This window comes from Lagopus leucura, unplaced genomic scaffold, assembly GCF_019238085.1.
Source record: "Lagopus leucura isolate 7727_CA_CO unplaced genomic scaffold, USGS_WTPT01 Super-Scaffold_810, whole genome shotgun sequence".
Taxonomy (NCBI): Eukaryota; Metazoa; Chordata; class Aves; order Galliformes; family Phasianidae; genus Lagopus; species Lagopus leucura.
Genome location: NW_024962261.1, coordinates 5,621,415 through 5,645,810, shown reverse-complemented (window position 1 = coordinate 5,645,810; position 24,396 = coordinate 5,621,415). Strand labels below are relative to the sequence as shown.

Sequence of the window (24,396 nt, the reverse complement as noted above, 5' to 3'; positions counted from 1 at the left end):
TTTTAGGTTAAGGATTTTTCAGTATCTTGGTAGCGTCATTAAATACTTACATTTCTTATACACTGTTCGTAAATATTAAAATAATTTTGCATAATTAAACATTATTCTTTTGAAATCTTTATAGACATAGTTAATAATAATTAGAGTAGGTGATTCCTATACTAAATTTTCAGTAGTGATTTTATAATTACCATCTTAAGGATGCTTAGCAAACAAATCACCAAACAAATCACTTAATATGACTAGGTAGTGTCTGAAGATCTGTAGTACCTTGAAATTTTGTCTTCATCAATAATAACAGTCTGAGCAAACAGGATACTGTTGATTGAAAGCACTCCATAGGGTTTATCATTCGGTTGGATGGTGACATGAACAGCAGATGGATTAACCAAAACAGCATCACCCTGTAAAGTGTCCTTAAGAAGAACAATCTGAAAGGTCTCAGCGATTTCTGGTATGGCATCATCAAGAATCTTGAATTTTATATATATTTCATGAACTAGAGGTGGGAAAACAATAGTTGTATTTGGCTGTAGATCTAGGAAATCCAAATTAAGCTGTGCATGCGATGTTGAATTCCCAGTTATGATGGTGTAAGCGACAGATACTTCACAATCATCAGGTCCAATTAATTTTCCACTGTCGTCTTTACCACGAACCACTTGAATTCTTAGTACATCAGCTTCCTCGGGTACCATGTAAGTGCTCTGAATGAATCGCACAGGGCTGTCATTTTTCCTAATATTAATCTGAATGGAGTTTTTTGTGGTGTTGATTTCAGCCCCTCCTTCCACATTCCTCAGATAAACAACAAATAATTCATCATTTTCAGGTATCTGGAAAATGATATTAGAAACAGAGTGTAAGTCATATTTCAAGTATATGCAGAACTCTTACTGAGAAATATGTTTATATATTTTGCAGAAAGGATAAATGACACAAACCTGAGAACTCTTTCCATATTAATGTGAACAGGCAAAAAAATCTTTCTTGGAATTTCGTCTGAAGAAGCCTTCTCAAAACAGAGTGTTTCTATTTTCTAAAATACAATTCTTATGTTCTCTATATGCACTTAAGCTACAGAATGTATATTCAATTTTAGTTGCAGATTATATCTTATTATCTTACATAAATAGGTAACATGAAGCTTTTAATTGCATCATGCTTGGCTAATAAATACATCTGTCAAGCTTCAAATACAATAAGATAAATTATTTCCACCACTACCTTGCCTCTTGTTTTCTCTTAAATTAAGTTTTCCTTTATTCCTCACTAAATCAGGAAATGTATACACTAAAATTACCCGAAGTCTAGACTGTGGAAATCAAAATAATAGTCTGGTTATACTGGTTATATTAATAGTACTGGTATTATTAATAATAGTACTGGTTATATTGTTTTTCCTACCTTCAAAACTTTAAAGCTCAAATTAAATTCTGATAGTAACACTGGATTATTGTAAACTCTAGCATCATAATCATCAGTACATGCTTTCATGTAAAAGTCATCTTTTACATTACAGCTGTGAAAAACCTTCAAAGTGGAAAGTCACTGACTATCCATACTGATTCAGATCTCTTTCAGAAACTTTGTTAGCACCTCTCAGAGAAAAAATAATAAAGTCACATCTTCCCAAAAGGAAAACCCATGACAATTTCTTCCTGTTTTTAAGTCTCAGGAATATGATATCTAACCAGAAAAAGATGTTTTTTTCTACACTTCAGCACACCAATCTGGCACAGTTTCTAAACACTAAAAGTATAAGTAGAAACATGGACCAACAGTTTTTATAATGCAAAAATGGAAAAAGTTGCTTTAAAGTTGCTCACTTTTAAGCTAGATGCCTTTTATTTTTTTCTACTTAATTTCCTTATTAAGTTCTTCTGTATCATATTTACTTATTTTGTCTATTCTGAGCTTAAAAGAAATCTTCTCAACGTAATTTTTCAATTGGTCAATCTGAAAGATGGTGATTACTATCTTGTATTCACACTTTTCAGAAAATTGCCTGTTTGTTTCAGGAATCTCATCTATTTTCAGATTTTTTTCAAGTATGCTTCTTCTCTGAAACATATCTACATAAAACCCAATAATTCATCTTCTTTTAAGCTTTTCCTCTGAATATTCAATGTATTGTATTTTTTCTTTAGTGAAAGACATACCATTTCTGCTCTTCTCACATATAAGAGTGAATCAAGTTTATTAAAGAATAAAATGGATTCATATGCATTGTTAATAGAAGACAGAGGTACATAGACTTCAGTGAGGATGTAATAAAAAAAATGCACCTTGTAAGCAATACCATGATTATCTTCATTAAGAAGAGAAGAGGAAGAGGAAGAGGAAGAGGAAGAGGAAGAGGAAGAGGAAGAGGAAGAGGAAGAGGAAGAGGAAGAGGAAGGGGAAGAGGAAGGGGAAGGGGAAGGGAAAGGGGAAGGGGAAGGGGAAGGGAAAGGGGAAGGGGAAAAAAAACAATACCAAATATAACCTCAGTTTGCAAGGCAGAAAATAATTAGGTAAAACCAGAGTACATTTAAAAAGAAGTACTTAACAATAAACTGATGTCTCATGTGAGAACACCATCTTTGGCCACACAACGAGGATCATTTGAAAAAAATGGTTAATTTCTATATTTGCTACAGTAGCACCTTATGGTCAGAGAGGCCAGGATATGCTCAGAATATATTCACCAATGAGAATTACAGGAGGAACATTACAAAGACTGAAAATAAAGAGTTCATGAAGTGAAAATATCCATTCATTAACCTTATTTAAGCAAAGCATTTTTATAACTTATTAGCCCAAATATCTTTAGAACAACTGTTAACCTGCTCTTACCTGATCATCAAGCACAGTTAAATTATAAATCAGTATAGATCTACCAGGAGTAAACGTAAGGTTACCCCTGGCTGGACTAAAGTCTTCTTCAGCTGGGTTTGGACCATCTTTTATCTGCAAAAAATAATTTTTCTCATCAGAAGTATACAAAACAGCAAGACAAATCCGGCAGAAGGATAGTAGCCAGTATACAGCATGGCATGTTTAGCCATCTCCTAGTTACAAGTATTCACGTTCAGTTGTGAAGAACTATGCTTTTTTGGTGAATGGAGTCAAAGCAACAATCTGAAGAAATCATATACTGACAGAAGAGGAGGAAGAAAACTACATCCATACAGAGGACTTCCTATGAGGGCTGGTATATGCTGATGCATGTTTCATGTTAAATTCTAAAACAAACAAATTATTGGTCTTGCTTTCCTTCTATCTTGAATTGTTAAAGATGCTAAATCTAACAGTAAAACCTGGAAGACAAGGAAGACTTAAAAGCAATGTGAGATGTTTTTGTTTTAGAAAATCTTCAAAATTATTTTTTAACACATATATATAAACAATGCTGAGAGATGGACCCAAGTAATTGTCCTGATACTAAAATTTATTGAACCTTAGAACAAACAGATCTACAATAAATTACAGAGAGCATCACAACCATTACTTTATCTATTAATATTAATGCTATATTCAGTATGAAACAACAAAGTTTTTCAGATTTTGACAGGTCTAGATTAAACCCTTGATGTCGCAGGGAAAGGAAAATGATACAGAAATACCCATTTGAAAAATTTTATGCATAATTTTAAGGTATGTAATATAATCTGAGGTAGATGACAGAGCAATAAGAGCAATAACTTTATCATATTCAAATGAAGTAGGTAAATAACAGAATAAATATTCAACAAGAGTTATTTTGAAAGCTTTAGTTTCTGGAGGCTCAAAATACAGATAAAGATACAGAGGATTATAGATAGAATTTCACCAAGTCCTAATTTCTCATACCTAAATGTTCAAATTTAGGCTAACTTTTAAAGAGTCACTCTGACGTCTATCTGTAAAATATATATATGTATATAAAGACACATATTACACACAATACACTTTGTATAATATAAACTAATACTGCATCAAGTGCCTTCCTAAATAACAGAGAATACTTAGTTTTCTGTAGCTCCTCTTAATATTTATTCAAATTAAACACTCAGATAATTGCAATATTTTCCATGGCAGGTAATATGAATCCATTTCATGAAATAGATTTAGCAATTGTAGATGTAGGCATTTTGCTCCTCTCTTCCTTTTACAAACACTTTGATAAATCATGATTACAGCCACCTAGCTTCGTCCAGCAGAAAGGTACGAAGTGTTTTAAATAAACTCACCTCAAAAGTTACGATGACTGTCCCATAGGTTCCCCTCTCTCTAATTAGAGTAAGAGGCACAAATTCATTTCTGCCCCTGGGCTCATTCACGGTGATTAAGGCAGACTAATGAGGAAGAGAAGGGACAGACAGTCAGGCACAGATCAAATATCCCAGCAGAATGAAGAAACTGTTGCCATAGAAATACCAAACTCCCACAGACAAGTTAATCCAATCTACAAACCAGTCCTCTGATGGCAGGCATTTCCTACCAACCAATTCGTTCAGCTAATAAAAACCCTGAGAGATTTCAAATAAAAATTTATCCTACTATGCAAGGAGGGTTCTTTTGTGTTTTTTTTTTCTGTAAATGAACATAGTCAGTAGACACAAAGCACTGGTATAATGCCACTGATATTTTTAGGAGCTCATAACCTGTTACAAATAGATTTTCACCATTATGGGGTAATTTATTAGTAACGTAGCTATAAATTGACTATCTACTACAGGACAATCATTTAGGTCATTGGTTGCTTTTTCAGATGGTTGTATGTGACAGATGTTAAAGACTTCCACTAATTCAGTGAAAAACTTGCAAGCCAGGTTTTGTAGCTCTAAAATTGTCACATGTCCATGTCTATTTTTTCAGAGAAATCCTATAAAAAGGTCATATTGTGAGAATGCTAGCAATAAGGCAGACACTTTTTATACTAACATGAGGCTCTTAGGCTATTTCTGAACACCCAAAAGCACAGAGTAGTATTAATATTGTATATATGCATAAATTACAAACACATGTATGGATTGCTTCTAAGGATGTCTTCAAGGATATATCTCAGAAACCATTTTCATGGGATTCCATTGAATAATAGCCAGTATCTTTTCTGCTTTCTAAAATTTTTACATACACCACAAAAAAGCCATACCATGTTAAAAGAAATTATTCCAAAGGCATTGTCATTTGATAAGATTGTTACAGTGACAGTCTTGGGTGAGCCAAGCTTTATCTTTGCAGATTGTTTCTGAAATTAACAAAATAAAACAAGATATTAAACATGAAAAATACATGAAAAAAAAAACCAACATTTAGATGTTACTATAAATATTACTCTATATAAACTGTTTTTTTTTTTAAATGTGTATTACAGTGAATATTAAATTAATAGAAAGCATCAAAATAGTTCATCATCATATTCTATCTGGTCCACAAAGAGCATGTAACAAAGCTTGTAAATAACTACCTATAGTTTGGCAATCCAGTAATGAAAACGTAGGTACAGAGAAACATGAAGCATGCAGCACTGCCAGGAACTCAGAAGTTGTTCTCTTTTCCTAACTTATGTATAAAACCAAGACTTTGAAGCTATTACATGAACTGAGATATCAACTAAAGAAACAAATTTTTTACAGTGGTTTAAAACTGAGCTACTGCATCTACACATCAAAAGAAGTGAAAACATGGAATTTACTGCCAACATCTCCTGAGGAATAAGATAAACATAAAATTCTTCTATGATGAATTAACTTCAAATTCAGTCATGGTCTGTTACTTCAAAATTTTGAATAGGAATCACTCCTTAGCAGGATGACTTCTGTAAGGTAGAACAATATGCAGAGATTTATCAATGTTTTTTAAAAGTGTTTTGTTGTTTTCAGGGGAGTCTCATCTATTATTCTGGATCAGAAATCATGGGTTTTTCTTTTGCCACTTCCACTCCCTCTTTTAGGCACAGTGGATAGAATAAAACAGGGAAGAATGACTCTCTTCACAATCTAACTCTTTGGCACCTTAGCGCAACCCCTTCAAACATCCACAACTGAATGTAATGTTTGCTTAAGTTTCAGTCTGTCCATGCTGCACAGCAACAACATATAGAGAGACTCAAAAGGAATGGAGAAACCTTCTAAATGAGCAGTAAGAACCATTCTGATTAGTCTCCAAATTTTAGTTCAGACCTGTTTAAGATTCAGATTCACAAGAAGTGCAACTACACAGAATTCTATGGAACACCATTTGTTTGTGTCAGATTACTCAGACAGATGAAAGATAAATTTAAAAAACACAGACTTACTGGTAGCGTCAAATAAAATGTGAATGTCTCATCTGCCTCTGGAAGGTCATCATCGCAAACAGATATATACACTGTTCGGTTTGTTTCTGTGTCAGGTATAAATGCAGCTGCGTATGTGTCAAAAAAGTCTCCCGTGTCTTCTCCATGAATCTACAATAAGTGCACAATTGAATGTCACCTCCTTCCTGTACGACCTTCTATAATATTCTGGACTGATTTCCCAGATTTCATGTACTCTCTTTGAACATGATTTCTCCTGCTATTAACCCTGCTGTTACACAAATTATTTCTTGATAATGGTGCAGACGGTGGGCTGTTATTACCCATGCTGAGTAACCAGAAATAACAGCACTTTCCCCAGAACCACTTACAACATCCTTCCTTGTCACTGGATATCTTTTGTATAGCGTACCATATGACTATTTCTCAACAGAAAGACTGTTCCAAGCACAGATCCACATGGCTTATATTAGGCCACCTGAACTTACCTTACCTGAAGATGTTACTGCCTCCTGCCTTCCATCATCATTCTAGGAAATAGAAGGAGACTACAAATGTAGCCTACAATGTTTTGCAATTGGTGGGAAAGATGAATTGTTTTAGAATGTAAAGCTCCGCTTTCACTTTGCTCAACCAAAGAAAATTGCATTGGTTCAATGACAAGTAAGGTGGCCACGAGACCTCCCCTCAGCTCCTCTGCTCCATGCTGAGCACACCCAGGGGCCTCAGACATTCCCCAGATGTCTTGTTTTCCACCATCTTGGTAGCCCTCTTTTGGATGCTCTGTAATAGTTTCATGTCCTTCTTATATTGTGGCACCCAAACGTGCACCCAGTGCTGTGGATGAGGCTGCACCACGGCAGAGCAGAGCAGAGTGGGACAGTCCCCTTGGAATGAAGCACTGCTCCAGTGAACTATCACCTTCCTTTCCACTGGCTTGGCAAAAGTATAAGCAACACTCAAATGTAACAAATATTAATATTTACTGAGAAGATAACTAGCATAGTTTCTTACCGACACAACTGCTGTGACGTTAGCAGGCTTCCCTGTCCTCTCAATTACAAGGCGTATCACAGTTGTACTTGTTTCATTAACTACAAACTCTGTTTGTCCACTGAACTTCACTTCTGTTTCTCCAGATGTGAAATGAATGAGTGCTGCTAAAATCAAATAAACTAATAAAGAATCAGAGTGCATCCCTGTATGGAAACAAACAAACAAACAAACAAGAACACAAAAACATGAATAATTAAAAATAAATTCTGTACCTAAAATATATAAAACAATCTCTCTTGACACTTCCAATGCTGACAACTTTTCCGAAAGGGTTTCTGAAAACCCTGCAAATATTCTGTTTTCCCAGTGAGCTTCAGAAATGAGAAGAAAAAAAAACACACACAGGTTTCAAGAATGATCAAGTTAGATAACACAATTATCTTCTGTATCCAATTCTATTTTTACAAGTTTAATCTAAAGATATTCTAAAAAGCATTTTTTAATGTTTTCCAAGTGAAGGAATAAAAAACATCATTTAAGACAACAAACATAATATTGCACAATTATTTTCATTTCTCATCAGCAAAATTACTTTGAGGTTGGCAACTTACTCTTTCTTCCAGTTCCATTTTTTTTTTTCATGCTGTTAATTCTCTTTAAAAATATATATTAACTGCCACAAAGGGTGAAGTTTTGGATGTTTGCAGTTACCTCGTATACCATCTTCTGCTATCTTACAGATCATGAAATGTTTTTAAACATTTGCATGTTTACGTAAGATAATTTTCACAGCTTCTCTTACCCTATGATTTTACCATGCTTTCTTGTCACAGAGAATCTCTATGCAGAGACATATTTTTGCGAAGTGTATGCCAAATTTGCAATTATAAAACACTTCGGATACAGTACAGATGTTAATTCTTTTATGCATGCAATTTGATAACTTTTATCCTGTAAAGAATAGAAAACAAGCTAGCCATTGGACCAGTAAAATTAATAAAGCTTCAGAAAGACTTCCAGACTTTCATTCATCTTATAGTAAATTCTGTCTGCAAAAAGGTTAATTTTCCACTAAGAGGACTTGAAATAAAGCTGTTTTCAAACCTGTTAAAGAACAAAAATTATTCACAGACATGACATATTGTATATGCTGTAAATATAGTCAGTAAAGCTATCAGTGTCTCTGAGAATTCATCTAGGGCAGGATTGGCAGAATGACAAAATTAGCTGATTTTAATTACTTATAATAAAATATTCTCTTTTTCTACTGAACATCACCAAGGGAATAGGTGAGCAGTGAAGCTAAGTGCAAAAAAATCAGGACCATTTGTTCTATCAAACATTTTGCAATCTACTTAGAAAAGTGTTTCATTAGTTCTAGTGAAAATGTCATACAGTAAAACAGTTTTCCTGCAGCACTTTGCACTACTACAAACTGAATTTGATTCCCATGAACATGGTCACTCAAGATCTCTATGACTTTCATTAAGGATTAAATGCGTAGCAGACTTTCAAGAGCAAGGCTTTATTTTTAAGAAGTGATCTATTAGTGATGTTAGTGCAGAAAAAGCCAACTGCAAGAAGCAAAGATGAAAAATACCTCAACAAAAAACTGCTTTTTAAAAATCCTCAGCATTTCAAAAGGTGATTGTGTTAATCTGCAGAACATTTTCGTTTTTGTGTGGAACTGCTCAGATAAACACCAGCCTTCAAGCCTGGGAGTGAACAGTTGTGTAACCTTTGTAAACTCTGAGACAATCACACTGTCTGCAAATGCAGGCATCATCCATGCTGAACTGAGGAATTTGTTGACCTTTTAGCTTCTGCTGTTACCTCGTCATAGACTTTGCAAATATCTTCCCACGGTACATGCTTCTAGTAAGTAATACTGAAAACTTGATCCTTGAGGGCAAGATTACAGAGTTTAGAATTACTTGAATTCTATTACTTCTACTAGAGAGCATTCTGAAACTATAGGATTACTCCTGTGGAACAAGAGAGGTTTCACAATCATACCATCAATTATTTAGCTGGTGTGTATTCTTCCTTGTTACATTATTTGTACTAAGATTTACCTTGCACAGCCTGCCAAAAGCAGTTTTAACTCACATAACCTCAGCTTTGAAAATCAGGATTATTTTAAAAAGATGTGATATAGTAAATACAACATGAATCAAGATTTGAAGAATGAAGAACAAATTCCTCCTAACAGCCCAAAAGATGCCTTACTTTATTAAATATCAAGTCACTCTGTGCACTTTATTTCCAGTTTTGCTAAACAAAATTATACAGGAATGCAGTTTGTTTGTTATTAATTGCACCACATAAAGTTCAGCAGAAGCCCTTGCAAGATCAGGGGTTAAGAAATGATTCTTCCCCACCTTCTTCATCCCAGTGTATAAACAGTGATTATAACTTGGTTTCTTCAAATCTAAAACTGTAGTGGATCAGATCATAACTGATTAATCCACTTTTCAGATCTTTCAATTCAAAACATCCAGTCCATCTTTAAATGAGATTAATGAAGTAATCCAATGTTTGAAACAATAACCAGCAGTGGGATACACCATAGAGCATCAATACTATAATAATTATTATAATACAGTACACAATAATAAAACTGTTTTCCAGCATCTAAAATGAAGTAGCTCTCAAACAAATAATGCAGACATCCCAATGGTACCAGAAAATCTCAGAAGTCTAAAATGTGCATTCTTCACCTTATAATAAAAAAGCAAAGAAGTCAAACTCAGCATTTCTGTGTCATGATCATTCACATCTTATGTCACGTGTTACAGTGCTTTCTGAAGTGCAGTTATGTTTCCCTTGAAAAAGCAGACACTTAAAACCCTGCATATACAGAGTTAACACAGTAATTTCATAAGTGATATCACAAATGATGTAATACTATTTTAATGTGCTGTCCAGCTGGAGTTAAGGAGTGGAAGGCTTATGAACCTGCTGTTTCTTGTAACTATTGAATCACCAGAATTAACTCATTTTTTTCCCCGTTTATGGAACAAATTTAGATGAAGATTTTAAACTTCATAAAGAATAAGTGGTCATTTCAGCAGACTGTTACAAAGACAAATAGTCTTTTCTGCAGATTTCTACACTGGCTTTCATGCTTAATAAATCTAAACTCCCTAAAAATTAAAGATCTATTGGCTGTTTTCAGTGAATAATGAGAAAACCTAAAACCTAGTGGCACATGCATAGATGAAGAGAAATAAACGTTCTGCAAAAGATTCCAAATCTGAAATGAAATAAGATGTCACGTATGGAACAGAGAATGGTAAAAGAAATGGGAGATCACTAACAAAGCAGATGGAAAGATTAAAGACCCTAACCTTCAGACTGGTCATTGTTGCTTGTCAGAAGAAACAAGAAACCATTCTGAAGCAAGAACTTTCCAGCTCACAAGATACAACTTGATCGGCAATGCTCATCTTTGTACTACTTATCATAGATTTCTGAAGTCCACTGAGATGGCACACCACAGCAAGTGTGAAGTTTAGTGCACATTTTACTGCCTGTCTTTGTCTACTCCACGTGATTACGGACACTCAGCCAAGTAGAACATTCAAAAACTGGCATGCCTAGTACTTTGCATTGAGTACAGCATTACAGCTATCAATGGTTGCCAGACAGAAGGCTATTCACAGCAGAGATGTCAGCACCCAACAGCATCTTTGGTTAAATACGACGAGAGAGAAATACATGTGCTCTTTCATATGTAAAGAGGAGATTCTCTGTAGTACACTGGAACAGAACAGAGCAAGAAGTTTCACAAGGTCATTACCGTCCCTGCGTCTGTTGCAGAAATATATTAAAAGCCTGCATATTTTCAGCATTTCTATTTTTTGCAATCTCAGAACCACTGAAATTTACAACAGTACTGGCAAGCAATAGAGGAAAGCAACTTTGATTTGCTAGACTTCTACTTTCTGTGCAGTGTGACCTGAAACTAACACTGAAGGATTTCCTTACAGACTGTTAGGTGCTGTTTTTTCTAAATTTTTTCCAAATTGCCTCAATGTTCCTACAGTTACCACATATGCAAAAGGAAACACAGCAGCGATGCTGGCAAAACCAAGCATTTGAACTGTACTACTCCAGTCTGCACCTTTTGTTTCTGTTACATTTGATCCTATTTTTGGTCATGTTTGTTTTGTTTTATTTGTTTGCTTGTTTTTTTAGATGTGGGATGAGTACGTCTCTCTCTTTTGGAGTGTAGAAAAGGCAGAGCATATAAAAATGTTATTTTGAAAGAATCTTACTAAATACACATATATATGTATATATATATATATATATATATATATATATATACTTCAACTTGCTTTAGGGTGAATAAAGCATGAGAACTGTAAGTATCAAGTACTGTGTTTTCTGCACTTCTTCTCACTAAGGACAGCACTAAAAGTTGCAGCATTTCAGATATGAGTCTGTTTCGGTGATTCCCATGCATGTCATTTGGTGTCACTGATACCTTTGCTCTCTAGGCTTTCCTGTCTTCCTCTTTACTACAAGGGCACTGTAGGTACCCCTTTTTATTACTAACACTGGAAAGTGCTAGTCAAAGCACAAATGCGGACTACAAGGGGCAGAAATCCTATGATCATCTTTCACTGCCCTGAAGATTTAGTACTCAGCTGCTTGCTTACCTTGCTTACCTTCTTACAAACTACTGCTACCATGGCATAGTACAACTACAGCACAAACTCAGGTCATAAGATTTATCCGCATTTAAACAGAATGACACTAACATCAAGGAAAGGTTTCACCTGACCATTTGCTTCCTAAAAACTGCAGTATTTAAAAAAAAAATCTTACTGTTCTTGGTTATATGTATCACTAAGAGTAGCCAACTGATCAGAAAGTGAAGAACACCTTGATATAAAAAGTAATGTTCACTAACTAATATTTCCTTGAAAAAGGCAACTATCCTTCAACACAGACATCCTAAGGAAGAAAAGACACATGAACTACCTGCCATCATTTTTGTTTTACAAGTCTTAAAGGTAAATCCACCATCATAGCCAGGAACCAATGCTGAAAATCATAAAAACGCAAGCCGAGGCCATGGCAGAACCCAGATGAGAAATCCAAGTCATCTCATCTTCTTAATAGGAAAAAGTAGTGATATGCCCAGAATATGCAAGATTTCTGTCAGTTTCTTCTTATTACTTCTTCAGAACTATTTGGATGGATCTATATTATAACCTTGAATTTTAAATTTTGAAATACATAATAATCACTGGAGAACCAAGTTTTATCTCGTAAATGCTATAGAGTTTCTGAGGTAACCAGTCCCCATTTGGAAAATAAAAGAAAAAACTAACAAGCCCTGCTGAATCAACAGCTTCTGATTGCAGATAGCAAGCAGAGGGTACACTTGCTGCTACCTTATAATTTGTTGGTCTAACAGCGAACCAGTCAATACTTCTGATTAGTTGTAGAAGTCACATAATTTTAATCTAAAGTAATTCCAAGGAAATTATTCATAGAATCATAGAATCATAGAATCACTAAGGTTGGAAAAGACCTAAAAGATCACCCAGTCCAACCGTTCACATATTCCCAATAGCTCCTACTAAACCATGTCCCTCAACACAACATCCAGTCTTTCCTTGAACACCCCCAGGCTCGGTGATTCCACCACCTCCCTGGGCAGTCCATTCCAGTGCCTGACCACCCTTTCTGAAAAGTAATACTTCCTCATGTCCAGCCTGAATCTCCTCTGCCGTAGCTTGAAACCATTCCCCCTGGTCCTATCACTAATGACACGAGAGAAGAGGCCGACCCCCAGCCCACTACAACCTCCCTTCAGGAAGTTATAGAGAGCAATAAGGTCTCCCCTGAGCCTCCTCTTCTCCAGGCTGAACATTCCCAGCTCCTTCAGCCTCTCCTCATATGGCCTGTGTTCCAGACCCCTCACCAGCTTTGTTGCCCTTCTTTGAACACGTTCCAGGGCCTCAATATCTTTCTTGCAGTGAGAGGCCCAAAACTGGACACAGTACTCGAGGTGCGGCCTCACGAGTGCTGAATATAGGGGAACAATCACCTCTCTGCTCCTGCTTGCAACACTGTTTCTGATGCAAGCCAGGATGCCATTGGCCTTCTTGGCCACCTGGGCACACTGTCGGCTCATGTTCAGCCGAGCATCAATCAATACCCCCAGGTCCACTTCCTCTACGCAGTCCTCCAGCCACACCGCCCCAAGCCTGTAGCGTCGCCTGGGGTTGTTGTGGCTGAAGTGCAGGACCCGGCATTTGGCCTTGTTGAAACTCATCCCATTGGCTCCAGCCCAGCTCTCCAGCCTGTCCAGATCCCTCTGTAGGGCCTCGCTACCCCCAGGCAGATCCACACTTCCAGCCAATTTGGTGTCATCTGCGAATTTACTGAGGGTGCACTCGATGCCCTCATCAAGGTCATCAATAAAGATATTGAAGAGGACAGGCCCCAGCACCGACCCCTGGGGAACACCACTCACGACCGGTCGCCAGCTGGATTTAACTCCATTCACCACCACTCTCTGTGCCCGGCCCTCCAGCCAGCTCCTTACCCAGCCAAGAGTGTACCCATCCAAGCCTCTGGCTGCCAGCTTCTGCAGGAGAATGCTGTGGGAGACAGTGTCAAAGGCTTTGCTGAAGTCTAGGTAGACCACATCAACAGCCTTTCCTTCATCCACCAGATGGGTCACTAGATCATAGAAGGAGATCAGGTTGGTCAAACAGGACCTGCCCTTCATGAACCCATGCTGGCTAGGCCTGATCCCCCGGTCACCCTGCACATGCCGCATGATCTCCCTCAAGACGATCTGCTCCATAACCTTCCCTGGCACCGAGGTCAGGCTGACAGGCCTGTAGTTCCCCGGATCCTCCTTACGACCTTTCTTATAAATGGGAGTCACATTGGCAAGCCTCCAGTCTTCTGGGACCTCACCAGTCAACAAGGAGCGCTGACAGATGATGGAAAGCGGCTCGGCTATCACCTCCGCCAGTTCCCTCAGCACTCTCGGGTGGATCTCATCTGGCCCCATCGACTTGTGACAGTCCAGCTGGAGCAGTAGGTCTCTGACTGTTTCTTTCAGAATCACAGGGGGGTTAGTGTGCTCCCCAATCGAGATTACCAGGTCAGAGAGAGGGGTATCCTGAGGATAACTGGTCTGACTTTTAAAGACAGACGTAAAGAAGGCATTCAGAACCTCCGCCTTTTCCTTATCCTCAGTGGTCACATTCCCAGCCTCATCCAGCAAAGAGTGGATATTCTCCTTTGTCCTCCTCTTACTGTTAATGTATTTATAAAAGAGTTTCTTATTCCTTTTCACCCCAGCGGCTAGGTTAAATTCAAGCTGGGCTTTTGCCTTTCTGATTTCACCTCTACACATCCTAACAACTTTCCTGTATTCATTTTGAGTGGCCTGTCCCTCTTTCCACAGGCGGTAGATTCTCTTTTTCTCCCGGAGCCTCAGGAATAGCTCCCTATTCATCCACGCCGGTCTTCTTCCCCGCCGGCTCATTTTGCAGCTCAGGGGGACTGCCTGCTCCTGCGCCCTTAAGACTTCCTTCTTGAAGAGCAACCAGCTCTCTTGGACCCCTTTGCTCGCTAAGACTGAATGCCAGGGGACTCCCCCTATTAGTCCCCTGAACAATTCAAAGTCTGCCCTCCTGAAGTCCAAGGTAGCAGTATTACTATTCCCCCTCCAGGCTCCACTGTGAATCACGAAGTCTATCATTTCATGATCACTCTGTCCAAGACAGCCTCCAACCTCCACATCTCCCACCAAACCTTCCCTGTTTGTGAACAGGGATTAATCATTAATCATTATTAAGTTTACTTTATATTTCAAACAGATATCAAAGCCTAATTGAAACAAACTTTGGTTAAAATCTACCATTTAGTATGTTAACAAATACAACAGTGGGAAGTTGACTTTGTCTTAGATTGTATAAAGGAGAAGGGAAAGGGGAAAGAACAGGGGAGGCGAGGGGAGGGGAGGGAACCAGCCCAACACTGATTTCAGCTGCAGAATTTCACATAACTGAAAAGAATCTACCTACATGTAGATTTAACTATGTACTGTAAAAAACAGTGTGTTCTTTTGGAATAGTTTTATACAAATAGGTAAATCTAGCTTTCAGCTTCAACCAGGTCTTTTCTAGCCATATGGAAACAGCACAAATCCTTCACTAATAGAGATTGTTTTACAGGGTTTTCCAGGACCAGGGCCTACGTTTTGAGCTGTCTTTTGTTCAGTGTAGAGCTTAAGACACTGTAAGGAAGCTTTCACACACTCTCATGCAGTTTCTTGCATAAAGAAGAAAACATTAAAACAAATAAACAAACAACAACAAAAACTACGAAGATGCTTAGCACTCCCAATTCAGTCTTATGTGGAAACAACTGAATGTCTGAGCCTATCTCACAAACAGGCTCTTGCGTACATGGGACAAAAAATACAGCTGTGAAAGTTCTGCAGACTTCAGAGAGGAACAACCTATGCATTCTCCTTGAGTGAAGATCTGAGCTTTCACAATAATTTCCATTCATTTCTCCACTTTGCAAGTTTCTCTCATGTCCTCAACATTTAACATATTTTTAGAACAAGGGAGCAAAGGACAAAACTGGTACAACAAGCACTTGTCCTGAATGAAGTTCTATGTTGTGAATGAATAGAATATATCAGAACAAGTAATTTTGGGCTTCTCTGACATACTGGTTATTTTTCTCACACTGAAAATAAACAAAATGAAAAACATAAACAGCCTGCTTGTAATAATGTTCCACACACAGTAATCTTCAAAAAAAAAAAAACGTCTTTAAAGTGTAGAATTATAGAATAGTATAGATTACAGCATTATGTTGATTATAGAATAATGGCGAGGATTAGGTGGCATTATGTCAGATAGACCATAGAATTGTTGCTCTTCACACTGGATCATTACAAGTTAATACACATTTATGATCCACACGGTATTTTAATGTGCTGCCTAATTGTCACAATAAATGTCTCAGTGATTATTCTTGACTTTGGAAAAGTATATTATTAAATATGAAAATACATTAAATTTACAAAGCTTATCCAAATGAGCTTCATTTCTATACTGCAGTGTATTCATATAGTTATTGGACTGCAGCAAAGAATGCTGTTTTCATTTCAGATATGGATTTGTAGAATTACAGCCCAAAGACTTCTTCTTATTTAAGTAATCATTTTCCAAATGATTTTCTAAAGTTCATGAGGCACTCTCTGTAATCTGTTTTATGAATTAATCCCTTAAATCTGGGAGAAAAAAAAAGTTAAATAAAATACATGATATAGTAGTTACGTGCTGAAGTGAACTTCCCAAGCAAAACTTGCTTGAGTTCAAAGACTTCTCACACTATCTTTCTCAAATATTGTATTTTCCTTGGCTTTTCTAAACCTTTTAACCTATGTCACAATTTAATAATCACTATTTAATAATTATAATCATTCCCTTATTAAATGGTTATTTCTTTTCCTTGTTCTAAGGCACCCTGTAGTTCCAGACAAGGAAATTTCTTTGTTGATTAGTTATTTAAGACCAGCAACAATAACTATGCTGGAAAGAAAGGTGCTTTGAGAGGATTACACAGAGCTAGTTCTCAACAGCACCAAGCCGCGAGCAGCAAATTAAAGTACTTCATTGCATGTAACCAAATTGGCTGGTTGAAATGCTAATTACCTTTCAGCAAAGCTAAAGACAGACAGGGGACCCTGTGCTTCAGAGAATGACATGCATTTTTTATCCTACTTCTGCATCATTGTCTTGCTAGGAATTATTCAAAATCTATTCTTAAAGATAGCACTTTTCCTAACCTTTAAAAATGTGGGAAATTTCCAAAGCTCCAGCCAATTCTTCAGATCTGTTGGTCTGCCAAACCCATAACAGATGGCTGAATTAAGGCCATGTTAAATCCTTAATGAAGCTAAGCTTGAAACCACTCACGGCTGTAACATATTGGACCAGTCCATGATAAGTGACTGACGAGAATAAAGTTTCTTCAGCAATCTAGACATGAATCTCGTAGTTATACTCTAATAAACTTAGAGTAGATACAAATTGAGATAACCAAACCAATATCTTGGTGTATGTATATAAATATTTGTTATGATATTCTGGAGGAAATTCTGTCTTCAACTTGCTTCAAAATCTACAATCACAAAAATGCAATGAACATGGAAAGCATCATGCATATTGCTTAGTTTAGCCTGTCAGATAAGCCTGCTTAAATAAGTACAACTTTATCCTACGAATAATGCTAGTTGGGATTTACAAATTATCTCTGTAAAACCAATTTAATCTAATTTCATAGGAAATATTAATAAGCCAAAGTATGAAACTCTGGCTTCCACGTTTTTAATATATTTCACAACTCATGGATTCCAAATTCTTTCTGCAAAATGCCACAAATGTTCATATATGGAGAGAACTTCAAAATCTTTATGCACGTAAAGTATTTTCCAGTGGGATTATTCACTTAAAGAGTGGTAGAGGCAAGTGAGGCTTTGCAGACACAATAACATCTTTCAGAGTAATAAAAGGTAACAGTGGATCCAGCTGGAATAAGACAAATGTCAGGTAACACTGATTCCTTCTGTCGATCCTTATGTTCTAGTAAACAATAATATTGTTCTTGTTTAAGCAGACAGAATAGCTGAATTTCTGTAACTAGGACTAATACATACAATTGGCAGCAATAGTCCAGAAAGTTTAAATTTGATGATTGAGATGTTGTATAGCATTTGAGTTTTAATGTATTATGCCAATGAGGAAAAGTATTACATTACAGTCATATCAAACAATGACTTATACCTAAATCTGCGGAGCTGAAATGCAAGCAATTTATACAAATGAGTCAAACCAAACAGTAGGATTACACATGTAAAAATAGCTATGTACATGATTATACCTCTGGAAGGTCAAGGCCCAGTATTCCTAGAGCAGAAAAGAATTTCAGCATGATTCTATCTTTCCTTGCTCATCTTTTTTTAGAGAACAACTTACACATTGATTCAATATAAAGTACAGCTATGGAAAAGGCTGGTGAATTTATCAGTTCATCATTAAGCCAAAAAAAAAAAAAAAAAGAAAAAAAAAAAAAAAAAAAAAAAAAGCCCCAAAAAACAGAGCAGGGGTAACCAGCAATAAAAGAAAGCTAAAGGCATTGGACATCCTTTCTCTAATAACATCAAGAGTTGGATATTTAGGAGGATAACAAACTCAAGATGGAGCAAAAACAAATTTTAGTTCTCCTTCTTTTTGAACTATCATGCAAGAATGTGCTTTTCCACTGAGTTTTCAATGAAGCATCCTAAAACTAAAGCCTTCTAAGCTTACAGGTAGTAACTATGAAGTACTCTTAGAAAATGCTACACTTAACAATCACTTCATCTTTATCACATTGTAATTCTGAACAACTATTGCATTTGGGTAACAAATCACTTTTTATAGGTCACTTGTGGGTCACAAAAATTTTTCTCCCAAATTGTTTGTGTCTCATGACTGAGATCCTTACACTTCTCTGTAGCTGTATTTTTCTTTAGTACTATACTTTAGAGGTAAATGCTTTCATAACTTTTGCAGTAATTCAGCATAAGTCACTGAAACACTCAGGTGTTTTAAAGATTAGCATCTGCAGACTTGAGCACTCTTGAGCACGCATTTACATTTCTTTAATGTAAAGCCAAAAGCAAATTGAAAAGTGAAAGCCAAAGTGTGCACATAACTTAATTCTCTGCACAAGTTTTAATAACAAGGTATGTTTTAGACATCATTGACTTCATTCTGAAACTTTCACTTAAGTGACGCTCAAAGTAAATTCCAGGGGAAGAATACCACAATACGTTTAGTTGTTATAATGATCATTCTTATTCAAGAGCATCACTTTTTTAAGGTTCATCTGGTAATATTTTTCAGCCTTAAAAATGCTGGCAGCAAAATAAACTGTCCAGGAAAAATTCTCACAAAAGAAAGTAGCATTTTTTTCCCTGCTGTTTTCCATGTAAGCAGGATACAGACCACAACTGTAAGATAGTAAGCATGTGCTCTATTACTGATGCTAACTAGTTAACTTATTAGTTCACAAATTTGGTAAACACCACTGATTTTTTCAAGCAAACTACTAAAACAAAAAAAGTGCATGTAAGAAATCAGTAATAGCATTAATAATAGTGACAATACTAGCTTAGAAATAATTATACTTAGAAATCAAAACTTGTGCATTCTTGAAATACATTAGCTGTTACATTATCAACCATTTGGCCATTTCAATTCTGAACAGAGTACTCTACAAATTATTTTATTTCCTTGGGAATCTGCTTGTTCTTTTCATATGGAAGTCATGAAGACACTTAAAGGGAAAAAGCTTGTTATAGGCTTCTGGGACAGACAGGCTAGTTCCTAAATACATCACATTCTACTTCCACTTCCTAAACTGATCTCATGGGAGATTCTCAAAATGTCCATTTTTTAATTGAAAGACACATTCTAGAAGATAGGTGCAAAGTGCAAAAACAACCAAAGAGAAAACAAACGAACAAACAAAAACCTAAAACTTCTGGATTCTATATAGAGAAAAAGATTTCTAAAAAACTTACATGTTGTTTCACGTCAATACTATAAAGCAATTATAGGCTCATTATAAAACAATTACAGATGTTTGGCAAACAGTTCTGTGTACATTTGATATTAACTTTATCTGGGTTAGCCAGAGCAAATTATGCAACATTTAAAATGGAATCGCATATCAAAAGCCATAAGCATAAGACTTCCAGTTGTAACCACTAACCTGTTTACAACTCACTTCTTATCTGATGATAATTCTGAAAATTCATTCTTTTAATTCACTTATGCAAAACACAGTGCACGTACAGCTCCCCCACCTACTTTATTTCACATAATTAAAACACCTAAAGCTTCATGCATATTTGAATTAAAAACTGCCAGTTAGAGCATTTCAGGCTGAGGTGCATCTTGACATCTTGCCCTGAGAATAGTATTTTCCACTGGAAGGACTGTGGTCTCCTCTTGCCCTTCTCTACAAAGCAGAAAGAGGAGCTGCTGGAACAACAGAAACCTTAGCACGCTCCCTATGCAGTGGCCACTCGTGGGTAAGCAGCACGCTTGCTATCTGTTGCTGGCTAAACCTGTCTCTGCTGCAACAGGTGCTGCTGGCAGAACTCTAGAGCTGGGAAGTGCAGGTCTCTGCCACTCATACAGGATGCTTCCAAGCTGACTGCCACCTCAAACGAGAAAAATAGAGACGACAAACCTACCTAGACCCGGGGACATGGACATCTGCGTCTTCTAGACTCAGCGAGCCGCCTGCACACACTCGCTGTCACTCACGCATTATGCACTCCGTCTACTACTCCTCCCTCCTGTCTGCGCAGAGTACAGCACTCTCCTCCCTCCTCCGGCTCCTGCTGCCTTTCCGCTGCTGTGGAGATAAAAGGGGGTGGGATGGAAGAGGACAACATTTTTCAAACCCCAACAATTGCCCCTGTGCCGCTGTACTTCAGAGCCAGCCTCCCAGTCGCCGCCTTGTTTGTCTCTCCGCTGAGTTGGGACTGCACTGTTCTATTACTGAAGGCAGCAAACTGCCAGGTGTTGCCTGAAGGATGACAGATTTTGGATTCAAGCCCTTGGACAAGCAGCCGATCACAATCCAGTGCTGGGCAGGGATGTAAAATCTCCATCCCTAGATCAGTTACTTTGGATTCGGTAATTTCACTAGTGTCTAATTCCTGTTTTATGGTTACCTCCATCCCACACAAATCCTCAGCCACACCTGTACCTCAAAACAGAGGCAGCAACCAGGCTTCGCCAGTGTTTGCCCCCAGATTCTACAACTCTCCTATTTTATGGTAAACAAGCTATGAAGATTCCTACTTTTCCAGAAAACATTGCATCTAAGCCCCAGAACACTGAAAATACTGAATTCTGATGAAAACTCACTCACTTAGTCCCATTTACACGATCTTTACCCTATTTCCAGAATCAGTGAGATAGCAACTAGCTCTTAAAAAAGTGGAAGTGCTACTGCAGCAGGAGCAGCAGCATGATTTCATGTAGGCCAAATCTCATTAGATGCACGAATGCTCCCAACACTCCCTTCTTCTCACGTACAAATTGAAACCACTCCATCAAATTTGTAAAAAGTCATTGATTCTAACTCCAATGAAATCTAATTCCCCAAACATTCTCAATCTATAGCACTACACAACCACATATTAAATACTTTGAGTTTTCTAGATCCTATCATTTTTTTCTGGTCCCAAATCTTTGTACTTTTATCAAAATTGCACTCCTAAGTAACCAGAAAGGTCATGGCTCTGTCACAACATGATGCAAAAGCATTGTAAAAATACACACCTACTGTGTGAATATTGTCAGGTGCACTTTTTTAAAATCACGTTTCTCATTAGTATTGAATGAACAAAAGCTATCATAAAATCCTTTTCTAATATTAGAATTTTAGTATTTAGAAATAAAACCAAGCATAACTCCAGCACAATTTTAGATATTAATGCTCAAAGCTTTATTTCTGAGATAGCATATTTAGGGACATAGGCAGGACAGAATTCTGCTCTGAATGAAAACTGAATGACATTTGCAATATTTGCTACAGTTTTTTGAGAATTCTTACATTTCAAATGAGCTTTCTTTGGTGTTTTTAGTTCATGGAGTATATGGAAAAAAATTATCACAGTGATACACAGAAAGGACTATACAGTGCTAGCAGAGAATCTGCTAAGGTTAATATTAACTTTGCAAAGAAGAAATACAGTACAGAAGTTAAAAGGAAAAAGCAAAAACAACGGCAAAATGACAGGATTTTAAACACTGCACATCTTCTGATAGCATTAGTTTAGTGACTGACTACACCAGTACTGCATAGAGCTGCATGATTCACAATTCAGGAATAATGTAAGTAAATTGCAAAAGACAAAGAAGATGCTAGAGAGTGATGAGAGGTTTGAAAAATTACTTAGCAAAACAACAAAGATCTTAAGTATTTAACTTACAAAACCAAAATAAATGCTTAAAGGTATAAAGCATTCCACTCAAAGTCAGCTTTCTAGTCTCACCTAGCCACATAGTAGGATAGAATGAACTGCCTCCAAGAGGTGCTTGTTTATCTCTATTTTCTAAGCAGGGAGTGTAGATGACTATCTTAGATTAGATGTTGTGTATCTTAGAGTTCTGTGATAATATGTAAATATTAAATAAGATGAAATCTCTGGACTTACTCTGTATACAAATAAGCATGGATAGAGAAAGATCTTCAGTGCATAATAAGATAAAGGTGTAGACGATTTGCTACACAGAAGCAAAACTGGATATTAACACTAGGAATAATTTTGAACTGTTTCTGTATTTGAATTGTTCTGTAATGTTATTTCAGTCTAAATTATTTCTCATTTTTCCCATTTTCATACAGTTTTTCTGGGAAGAGAAGAGACCCTACATTTGGTTTGGCTCCCACCAGCAGGTAGTTATCACACTGCCCAGTATCAGAGAGATTGATTTAATAGCACCCAGTCCTCAATCACAGTAAACCAATGCATATTAAACATTGCTAATTATTGAGACAGAAGACAAAGGAAGTGCCTGAGACCCCTCTAATTCACATGGATAGTTTCACAGTAATTTACACACGACTTTGAACAAAACTGTGTTCTGATCTGAAATGACTGTAGCTTTTATTGTTCTCTCCCACTCAATTTGCAGTACTCTGCATTTTCATTAGATCCCTAAGGATTTCCTGATTACTTTTTTATTTTCACTGTACCACTCCAGAGACTTACGATTCCCTTTGTAATCTACAAGCGTAAGACAGAGCTCCCATGGGATTTTGTCAATGGTGTTCCTCAGCCAGCCGGAAGGTTATTGATGATTGACATGGGACACTCCACACGCACTTTTAACAACTCAGCATGCTGCCCACGCAGTGCTCTCACCCCTTACAAATGTCAGGAATGAACAATTGGGCCTGGTACCGGGCCTACAATAGATCTGGCATCGCAAAGAACAATTTCTTCAGGTCAGCCTTAACTCCTCTTTTCAATAAAAGCAGTAAATAAGGTGTTTTAAGTACAGCCCTTGATTCTTTATTTGTTTGCATTTCCTTTGATTTGAATTCATTAAAAGTCTGCATGGTAGAAATGGCTCTGCTGTGGGTAAACTAATATTGAAAGCAGTGGCAATAGAATCAATAGACTCCAGTTTGTTTGTTTGTTTTGAAATCTTGCCTTTTCCCTTCACTGGCATCATCTGAAAGGAAAGATCAGTCGAGAGGGAGTTAAAAGAAAAAAAACAAATTCCTGAGAAGGAAAAGAGGAGTTAAAGGAGCAAGACGAAAAACAAAACAAAACAAAACAAAACAAAGGGCTTCAGAAGAGAATATTTTCCCTTCTTTACATTTTTGCTTTGATTTATAAAGCAGATGTCTGTGTTGCATGAATATGAAGGCTATTTGGTTTTCAATCACAGCACTGTAATCTTTATATACTACAAGAAAGTAAAAGTAAGAGCTAATAATAGAATTTGCTGACTCTCTCTAAAATGCTATAAAATTGAGTTTTCTTTCATGCTTCTAAACTTTTAAAAATTATCACACTTTTTAAAAAAGTTTTTTTTTGTTACTTGAGCGAGGGAGGACTCCAAGCTTCCAAATTCTGGGCTAAACACCTATTTGTATACAAGTAGCAAACAAGGAATTGCTGAGAGTTTTGAAACATCAGTCCTGCATAGACATTTTCTGGTACTTCAGCCAAAGCGGACTGAAGTGCTCAGAATGAGGAACATTAAACATATGCATAGCAATTTCATAAGATCAATTTGTAAGTAAAATATATCAGACATAAGCTAACTCTATTTCTTGACTGTTTATTAATGAATCACTTCAAAAATGCCTAACAGCATCAGGCTTCGGACCACTGTCCCACAGCAGTTTATGATAATACCAGTTTTCTGTTTTCCAAAATTTAAAATGAGCTTTCTGATCATGTTCCTGTTGTCATCTAGTTGCACTCTCTGAAGGGTACTACTCCCACTTTGAGGAAATGCACCGCCTTGTTCAGGTATCACTTGACATCTGCT

At 36.9% G+C, this 24,396-nt stretch overlaps 1 protein-coding gene across 1 annotated transcript in view; it reads right to left on the bottom strand.

Annotated features, from left to right (window-relative positions):
- Positions 1 to 20,589, bottom strand: part of ADGRV1 (adhesion G protein-coupled receptor V1) — a 253,152-nt gene extending 232,563 nt beyond the window's left edge. Inside the window, exons 1-7 of the mRNA XM_042866113.1 lie at positions 20,568 to 20,589; positions 7,280 to 7,464; positions 6,266 to 6,415; positions 5,120 to 5,215; positions 4,215 to 4,319; positions 2,839 to 2,952; positions 271 to 836 (exon numbers count right to left, since the gene is read on the bottom strand). Coding sequence (XP_042722047.1) covers positions 271 to 836; positions 2,839 to 2,952; positions 4,215 to 4,319; positions 5,120 to 5,215; positions 6,266 to 6,415; positions 7,280 to 7,464; positions 20,568 to 20,589 — 1,238 coding nt within the window. The remainder of the gene's footprint in view (positions 1 to 270; positions 837 to 2,838; positions 2,953 to 4,214; positions 4,320 to 5,119; positions 5,216 to 6,265; positions 6,416 to 7,279; positions 7,465 to 20,567) is intronic.
- Positions 20,590 to 24,396: the final 3,807 nt, after the last annotated feature.